The 10,031-nt window shown below is 33.4% G+C and overlaps 1 protein-coding gene across 6 annotated transcripts in view; it reads right to left on the bottom strand.

Annotated features, from left to right (window-relative positions):
• The window catches only part of NFAT5 (nuclear factor of activated T cells 5), a 118,401-nt gene that overhangs the window by 22,805 nt on the left and 85,565 nt on the right, over positions 1 to 10,031 (bottom strand). For all 6 annotated transcript variants that reach the window (XM_002923652.4, XM_011230361.3, XM_034638627.1 and 3 more), the window contains 3 exons: positions 9,733 to 9,867; positions 9,558 to 9,610; positions 1,039 to 1,171 (listed from right to left, as the gene is read on the bottom strand). In XM_002923652.4, coding sequence (XP_002923698.2) covers positions 1,039 to 1,171; positions 9,558 to 9,610; positions 9,733 to 9,867 — 321 coding nt within the window. The remainder of the gene's footprint in view (positions 1 to 1,038; positions 1,172 to 9,557; positions 9,611 to 9,732; positions 9,868 to 10,031) is intronic.

Raw genomic sequence — 10,031 nt, 5'->3', positions numbered from 1 at the left:
ATTATATATGTCATATTTATATATAATATATATAATATATAAAGTGATAAAAAGTTATCACATTAAGTGATAAAAAGTTATTATAAAGACTAGATATAACTCTGTCTTAGCTACTGTTTCCATTGCTTCTTCTTGTCAGGGCTTTTCTTCCCCTGCCATCTTTATTCACTTTGTACCTCACTGAATCCTGAACTATTTAGGAATGTTTAACATAAACGACAAGCTTACAAATATGGAAGAACTGCTAATTCTGAAGTATGCCTGAGACTGGAATGAACTGAACCAATGGTAAACATAGCCGAAATCAAGCCTAGGTCAATGGAACATGTGAAGAGTTTCATTTTCCAAAATGTTCTCCCTATTTTTTGCCAGGAAAAGGCTTTTCTTCTCTAGACAACTAAATGAATGTAGGCAAAAAATTCTTAAGATACTTCTTACCCAGAGATCTTTCAAACTTATAAACATTTCAATTGTTCTTATTGCTCTGGTTTCTAAAGCAACTACTTTACCTAAATGCTTGAAATTATATTTAAAATATTTATTAACCAGTAGTCTTTTGATATTTTTGACTACACAAATTAGAAACTGTTACATGAATGTAACTCTATTTGTGATTTTATAATTTATCAATCCAAGCTTATCTCTCAACTCTCCCAAAATGCATCCTATAAGGCAGACGCAGACTTAACTATTAATAGTTTCCAAAGTTGTCACTTTGACCTTTCCGCATATAACAGGTACTTAATGAATGGTAATTCTTACTAAGAAGTAATCTGCATGATATAATTCTGAAGAGTAGGATGGACTTCAGAGCATTCTTAGTTTTTCTTTTTTACTATTAGAGCATAGGCAGAAATAAAACCCTTAACGTAGGAGTAAAAACAGTATTTGGTGGCCATCTTCTTAGAAAATAATGGCCTTAGTATCAATTCATCTTAGCACACAACTTTTTCTTCTTGGTTGGCCGGTCTTCATATGCTTCCAAAGAACTAGAAATTAATTACTGATTTTAGTTCAGAATTTTTTATTTTGACATACCTGGGTCTGGAGTGTAAGTGAATGGCTGAACATCGTGAGATCTTCCAGCATTGGTCACTACATATATTCCCACTGATACTGGCAAAGTTATATGTTGGTCATGATATGGGGGAACCTTCACAATAAGATGATTCTAAATTTAAAGGAAATAACAAGAGTTAAAAAAGAAGCAAAATTTAAATAAAAAATTTGAAGTAATCATAATTAAGTACATTTCCTGTTAGCTGGAAAGTGTATAAAAAGTCTGACTAGGAAAAAAATGCAGTTTAAAGCTCAGGTTCACAGGCATCAGGACATTAATCTTAAAATTGCTTTTAATGTTTTGCAATGGCTTACAAGGTGCTTCTCCTGTCAACTGTATCTCTTTTCCACTACACACAGGCTTGTTATACTCTGGCCACACTGACCTTCGCAGTCCCTTTTTTTAACACACTAAATTTTTTTTTTTTTTTTTAACCTCACAGTCATTACAAGTTGATGGTTTCTTCCATTGGAATATTCTTCTTTCACCTCTTCAAATGGCTACTTCCTTACCCATTTTCAGGTCTTACTCAAAATGTTACCTCCACAGAAAGGCCTTCTATGACCAACCTATTTAAAGTAGCACCTCTTCCAAACCTAGTCATGTAATCTTGTTTATTTCTAAAATAGCATTTATCACCACTTGAAATTATTGTGATTATTTGTTTTTTGTCTCTCTCCAATCACAAGAATTTAAGCTCCATAAGAACCCAGGATGTTTTGTTCTTTGTTCTATATCCACTGTTAAGCACCTTACACAAAATACATTACAATGTATTTGTTGAATAAAAGAATGAATAAATTTTGAGGGAAAAAATACATCCAACAAGCACAGTATCAGTTATCATATGTTTTATAAAACATTAATTGTGAGATGTACTTTGCAATGCAGTTCACAACTGCTTCCTAGCCACTTTAATTTCCATTTAAAGTCAAATAGAGTTCAGTGTACCTAAACCCTAGCAAATCAAAGTAATTTTTTTGTTGGAATAGTGGCAGAAGCATCCTCATAAGCAAAAAATTCATAAACGCTTCCTCAGCACTCACTCAAGGGGACTCCATCTTCTTGGAGGATACCATGAACCATAAATGACTTTGGCTCTTCTTCCCTAGTATATTACAGTAATAGGAAGGAATATTAAGGGACAGTGATTGTATTTTTCTATTGAGGATGTGATATGCAGGAGGCCAATGCTGACAAATGAGGATGACATGAGTTTGGTGACATTTTTTATTTAGCTAGACTACAGTTGGTGGACTCAGCTGACAGAACAAGTGACAAGTAGGGCCAAGGTCAAGGTTTCAATTTTTGTGCACTTAATTTGTTTCTAAGCCATCTTAAAACACTCTCTGAAATAGTCATATTATAAATAAAGAAACAGCTTCTGATTTATGGCCTTATGCCCCCTAAGCCCACTTAGCCATCTCAAAAGAAAAAAATCACTTTTTAAGACAGATGTAAAACATGTATACACGTGTATATGTCCACAAATACTGGGGAACAAAAATCTGAAAGCACATATTCAAATGCACATGAGGTCATCAAAAAATGTATCTGCACTGATCCAACTTCTAATAAACACTTTTAAAATCCTATCTACCCTTAATGTTACTCTTCTGTTTAAACACTGTAACTATGTCACAAAGCAGTCCTACCTACAGTTAAAGAGATGGTTGAATGGATGGACTTGTGAGGTATCCTCCCACTCTTAAAATTATTTGTCAAATTCTATAATTGAAATTAATTCTTCTGAATAAAATCTTGTTTCTTGGTAATCAGTAACAGAATTAGTATCTAAAAGTCAGATGCATTTTTATTTAAAAACTTACTCCACTTGCTTTGGAGAGCATATTTAAATAAACCTAATTTGAAACCTTTAAAAACCAAATGAACCTATTTTTATACTACTCCTTCATACTCCCTCATCTGAATCTAGAAATTCTATGTGATTTGAATTAAAAACTAAGTAAATTATGAACAGTGATACAAAGTTGTTTTTAAATGCTATTTTAATAAATTAAGAGCAATTAACTACCATTAAGCTAGAAGCATGATACATATAAAACATACAAAGGCTTGGGAGGCTCTTGGAGCAGGTTCAATGTTCTCTAGGGTAAAAATAGAAGCAATCTTAATTTTAATTTCTTAGAAAAATCTGCTTGGATTCACACTAACAATTTTCTTCTTCTCAGGAGATAATCTTCTTTAGAACTTATAAGCAATGGTGCTAGATAGTTTTCATTCTCCTAAATGATAATTNCAACTGTATCTCTTTTCCACTACACACAGGCTTGTTATACTCTGGCCACACTGACCTTCGCAGTCCATTCTTTTAACACACTAAATTTTTTTTTTTTTTTTTTAACCTCACAGTCATTACAAGTTGATGGTTTCTTCCATTGGAATATTCTTCTTTCACCTCTTCAAATGGCTACTTCCTTACCCATTTTCAGGTCTTACTCAAAATGTTACCTCCACAGAAAGGCCTTCTATGACCAACCTATTTAAAGTAGCACCTCTTCCAAACCTAGTCATGTAATCTTGTTTATTTCTAAAATAGCATTTATCACCACTTGAAATTATTGTGATTATTTGTTTTTTGTCTCTCTCCAATCACAAGAATTTAAGCTCCATAAGAACCCAGGATGTTTTGTTCTTTGTTCTATATCCACTGTTAAGCACCTTACACAAAATACATTACAATGTATTTGTTGAATAAAAGAATGAATAAATTTTGAGGGAAAAAATACATCCAACAAGCACAGTATCAGTTATCATATGTTTTATAAAACATTAATTGTGAGATGGTACTTTGCAATGCAGTTCACAACTGCTTCCTAGCCACTTTAATTTCCATTTAAAGTCAAATAGAGTTCAGTGTACCTAAACCCTAGCAAATCAAAGTAATTTTTTTGTTGGAATAGTGGCAGAAGCATCCTCATAAGCAAAAAATTCATAAACGCTTCCTCAGCACTCACTCAAGGGGACTCCATCTTCTTGGAGGATACCATGAACCATAAATGACTTTGGCTCTTCTTCCCTAGTATATTACAGTAATAGGAAGGAATATTAAGGGACAGTGATTGTATTTTTCTATTGAGGATGTGATATGCAGGAGGCCAATGCTGACAAATGAGGATGACATGAGTTTGGTGACATTTTTTATTTAGCTAGACTACAGTTGGTGGACTCAGCTGACAGAACAAGTGACAAGTAGGGCCAAGGTCAAGGTTTCAATTTTTGTGCACTTAATTTGTTTCTAAGCCATCTTAAAACACTCTCTGAAATAGTCATATTATAAATAAAGAAACAGCTTCTGATTTATGGCCTTATGCCCCCTAAGCCCACTTAGCCATCTCAAAAGAAAAAAATCACTTTTTAAGACAGATGTAAAACATGTATACACGTGTATATGTCCACAAATACTGGGGAACAAAAATCTGAAAGCACATATTCAAATGCACATGAGGTCATCAAAAAATGTATCTGCACTGATCCAACTTCTAATAAACACTTTTAAAATCCTATCTACCCTTAATGTTACTCTTCTGTTTAAACACTGTAACTATGTCACAAAGCAGTCCTACCTACAGTTAAAGAGATGGTTGAATGGATGGACTTGTGAGGTATCCTCCCACTCTTAAAATTATTTGTCAAATTCTATAATTGAAATTAATTCTTCTGAATAAAATCTTGTTTCTTGGTAATCAGTAACAGAATTAGTATCTAAAAGTCAGATGCATTTTTATTTAAAAACTTACTCCACTTGCTTTGGAGAGCATATTTAAATAAACCTAATTTGAAACCTTTAAAAACCAAATGAACCTATTTTTATACTACTCCTTCATACTCCCTCATCTGAATCTAGAAATTCTATGTGATTTGAATTAAAAACTAAGTAAATTATGAACAGTGATACAAAGTTGTTTTTAAATGCTATTTTAATAAATTAAGAGCAATTAACTACCATTAAGCTAGAAGCATGATACATATAAAACATACAAAGGCTTGGGAGGCTCTTGGAGCAGGTTCAATGTTCTCTAGGGTAAAAATAGAAGCAATCTTAATTTTAATTTCTTAGAAAAATCTGCTTGGATTCACACTAACAATTTTCTTCTTCTCAGGAGATAATCTTCTTTAGAACTTATAAGCAATGGTGCTAGATAGTTTTCATTCTCCTAAATGATAATTTATCACTGCCACATTCACTTTGCAGTTGGGGATATATATATATATATATATTATATATGTACATATATATACATATACATATATATACACACACACACACACATATAATTAGAAACAACAAAACACAACTCCTAATAAAATCATTTGAAAATACATAACCTCTAAACTCTCAAGCCTTTGTTTAGTCTAGATGTTCCCCAAAATTCTGAGTATCTCTTTCGACATTTTTCAAGAACTTTATTTCCATATTTATACTGAAAATTCCATCTTGTCCCAAACTCCAAAGCTTCTCCTTTTTTTTTTATTCTTTCCCTCTAAAGAATGTAATAGAACCCAGAAGACTAAAGGTTGAGAAATAACAATCAACACAACTATATTTTTGATACACTAATGCCTGTTTTAAGTTTTATAAAACAAGTTATTCTTAAATCGAATTGTATACTTCTTAGTTTCTAATATACCCATTTTTAGCTTCTAGTTTCCTTGTTAGAATAACTTCCATCTTTCAAACTGTGAAACTCTCTTGCTTTCTTTCAAAACCAACTTATCTTTAAGACTATATGTATACATACATATATACATAGAGAGAAAGAGACTATATGTATCTATATATATGTAAAAGAGATCTCTTACAGGTTGATCTTTAAGATATATATCTTTTGTATATATTTAATAGGCAATTCCTACAGAATTTATCTGAAATTGTTAAAATGGGAATAGATATAATGACCCTGTGCCTACCACATTTGGTATACATGTGTATGAGACATTATTATGGCTTTGACTAGAAGAGCCAGATATTAAAAAAATAACTGTTTTCCCAGACTTCATTAATCTCAATTTTTAAGTCTGTTTTTAAAGTTTTATTCATTCTTAATCTTTACACCCAAAATGAGGCTTGAACTCACAACCCCGAGATCAAGATTTGCATGCCCCTCTGACTGAGCCAGCCAAGCACCCCTCAATTTTTAAATAACAAAAAAGTTTAATGCCTGAGGAATTGATTTTGGGGTTGCAAATGAATAGTTATCACAATTATTGATAATGGTAATCTCCAAAGTTATCTCTAAATGGTCTTTTTTATTATACCATCTTTTGGTCATTTTTTAATATTGTAGATGTCCTTTCTGTATAGGTCTGATATTTATTGACTACAATTTCTTTTGTTTTCTGAGTACCCTTCCCTCTAAATGTTTAAATTTTTTAAATAGATTTTATTTTTTTACATAATCTCCTCACAGAGGCTCAAATCCACAATCCTTAGATCAAGAGTCATATGCTCCACCAACTAAGCCAGCCAGGCACCCCTAAATGTTTAATTTTTGGGTTTTTTTTCTTTAATATAATCTATTGGATCAATTCTTTATATATCCACTGTGATCCCATTCTAAAACACTTCCCAGAAAGTCCCTTAGGAAAAAAAAAGACAGAAAGCTCTCTGAAAAAAGATTAAAATTTAAAAATGAACAGCAGAACCACAGAATTAATGAAAGATCATATTATGTTTTAGTTTGTTATACATACTTGCTTGCAAAAACCCCAGGACCTCTAGATATAGCCACCAAATAAGGACATTAATTCCTTTCCATTCCACCATGTCTTATTTTTATGATTATTCTTCTTTAATCTACTGTAGCTGGCATAACTACCCTGAAAAAAAGTGTTTTAAGAATATTAACTACCCCATGCCTCAAAGGTAAAGAAGGAAAGAAGGAAAAAAGGAAAGAAGGAGAGAGGAAGAGTTAGAGGAGGAGGAGGCAGAAGATGAGGAGGAAGAGGAGAAGAAACAAAGACTTCTTAACATTAAGTTCTATATGAAAAAGCAAGTTAACAGTACAATTTGTTGGGGCTTTCTTATTCATAGTTTGTATAATTTATAGGGCAAGTTTCTCAGTCTCTAGAACTAGTCGCAGGATTAGGTAAGGAAGAGAAATTGTAACAGGATATTACTAGCAAAGGAGTTTACATTAATTTAACCAACTCATCAAAAAACAAAACATATTTATGGCACACACAGAAGTATTGCATGGATAAATTAAGCTTCAGTCAGGAACAAGACTATAGGCATGTAAGAGCGTGGTTGAAATCACGGTTTGAAGTGCCCTCAGAAAGAATAAAGAACCTCAGATCCCAGAGTCCTCATTTTCTTCAGAGTGAATAAAATGAACCAACAAGTTTTTCATGAGTATCTGTTAAGAGGTTAATATTATGAGGAACACATAAGACTCATAATACATTGCCCTAACCTTTGGCAGTCCTTAAGAGGAAGCCACTGTTGGTTCATGAGGAGTGGGAATGGTCTGATCAAAAAAATTATATAAGAAATCATAAAATGTCAGAGTTAGAAGGAACCTCTCAAATAATCTAGTAAAGATTTATAGATTAGAAAACTGGGGCACAAAAGTGACTTGTCTTATTTAGGTAACAAAGACTGTTAGTGACAAAGCAAGCGCTGTAACTTCAGTTAAGACAGAGATTGCCTGACAGTATATGTGACAAAGGAATGACTGTTATGTCCTATTATCTCTTTTTGACTGCATGTAGTAGCATAAAGCCAAAGGAAAACTTTCTACATAGTATTTATCTAGGTACGTAAGAAGCTCCACTTTATAGGACATTATTTTGTGAAGAATTAACTTTACCCCGAGGTCTAGTTTTTTCCCTTTACTGGAAGGTAATATCTTTTTTTTTTTTTTTTAAGATTTTATTTATTTATTCGACAGAGATAGAGACAGCCAGCGAGAGAGGGAACACAAGCAGGGGGAGTGGGAGAGGAAGAAGCAGGCTCATAGCGGAGGAGCCTGATGTGGGGCTCGATCCCATAACACCTGGATCACGCCCTGAGCCGAAGGCAGACGCTTAACCGCTGTGCCACCCAGGCGCCCCTGGAAGGTAATATCTTAAGACCCTAGAAATTCCTGCCTGATAGGAGTATCTCTGACTGGGGGCTTTGGCCACTGGACAGTCTAACAATGTGATTTATGAAAGGGACTTTGGAATGTCATATCAGTTCCAACCTCTGGTGGAAGTGAAGACTAAAGGTAAGCTGCATGACAGTATGTGACTGAGCCCCCCAAAAAAACTCTGGATACCAACGGCTCGCGTGAGCTTCCTGATTGATAACACTCTGTATATTGTCACACATAGATGTGCTCAGAGTGTAAGGCATCCTGAGGACAACAAAAACTTCACCTTTGGGACCTTCCCAGACCTTGCTCTATGTGTCTTTCCCTTTGGCTGATTCTAATTTGTGTCCTTTTACTATAATAAAACTGAAATTAAATATAGTGTTTCCTGAGTTCTGTCAGTTATTCTAGCAAATCTAAGGGGGGAGTGGGAACCCCTAAATTTGAAGCCAACTGTCCAAAAATGAAAGTGGTCAGGAGACCCCTGAAGTTGTAGCGAGTATCTGAACTGAGGGAACACTGTGCCCTTTGCTTTGAGTTTGGCAATATATTTTATTGGATACATATTTTAAATTTTATTTTTTAAAAAAATACAAAGGAATAAAAAAACCTTAAAAACTAAAAATCGAAACTTTTCTGATAAATTGGCCAGTCTCTAATTTTTGCCTCTTCCATCTCTCTGCTTGTTTTCATGAACTCTTTTCTACTCCTACCAGCATTTTATGGTAAATTTTAGGCTTTGGGTATTTTACACACTAATTTGTTCCTGCTTTGCTGTCTTCTCTCCATGATCTATACCTGTATATGCTACTCTTCTGCATATGCCTTCTATCTGATTTGTTCATAAATTTGTCCCTCTTTTCTGCTAGTCTCAACTTCTATAAGTTTGGTACTATTTGTTCTACATTCTAATTCTTAAGTCAGTTTTTGATCCTTGCTTTGAAGCTCTTTTTCCTTGTCATTTTGAAAACAATACACCTGAGGTTCTACAAACACAGACTCTTTAATGTAAGTTTAACAAACAGTGCCTCTGTGAACAGGTAACTAACAAACATAAAACACCTGATACAGCAGGTATTCAATAAATAAGTTTCCCTTTTATTTAACTAAATAGTAGGCTAGGATAATCCAAATCGTCAGAATAAACAAATATTAGGAAAGAAATGTCTCATTTATTAACAATGATAATTTACTAATGTTTCTAACTTTTAAAAATAGAGAACTGTCAATTCTAGCATCAGTGGAATTTTCAGTTACAGAAATTCAAGAAAGAAACTTAAATGATTTATATGAATCCCACATAAAGAAGAAATTCAATCTGCTGATTCAGGAAAATTTCAGAACAAAACTGAATTTCTCAGAGAGTAAATAATTAAACTACAAAAAGGCTTAAATTATACCTGATGAAATAATTCCATGTCAATTTCAGCTTCTGACTTCCAAGAGTTTTCATCTGATTGAAATAAAAACAGTAATTTACTAAAATTTTGAAACCGTTTTTACTTTGTAGCTATTATATCTTTAGAACAAAGCAGAACATGCGACAGTCTCCATACCGGTATTATGCCTACTTACCAGAAACATTTTCTTGGAAAATAACTTTAGTTCCTTTCAGAAAGTTCTTGCCGATTAAAAATACTTCTTCCTCTCCTTTCACCGAACAGCTATGCAAGCTTTTCTTTAAGATTTCTGGCACTCCTGCTGGCTGAGCTGTGGGTACACATAAGCATTCCATAAAAAGAACCACCAACACTTATTTCTTTTCTAAAATCACTTCCAGAAGTTGTCTTTGTTGACCCCTAAATTTGACTTCCTTTACCCTGCAACTTAACTTTCACCCTAACAGAGAAAAACCCATACTAATATGGAAAATC

Source organism: Ailuropoda melanoleuca, chromosome 12 (assembly GCF_002007445.2).
Source record: "Ailuropoda melanoleuca isolate Jingjing chromosome 12, ASM200744v2, whole genome shotgun sequence".
In the NCBI taxonomy this organism is placed as follows: domain Eukaryota; kingdom Metazoa; phylum Chordata; class Mammalia; order Carnivora; family Ursidae; genus Ailuropoda; species Ailuropoda melanoleuca.
This window is presented reverse-complemented; position numbering and strand designations above follow the sequence as displayed.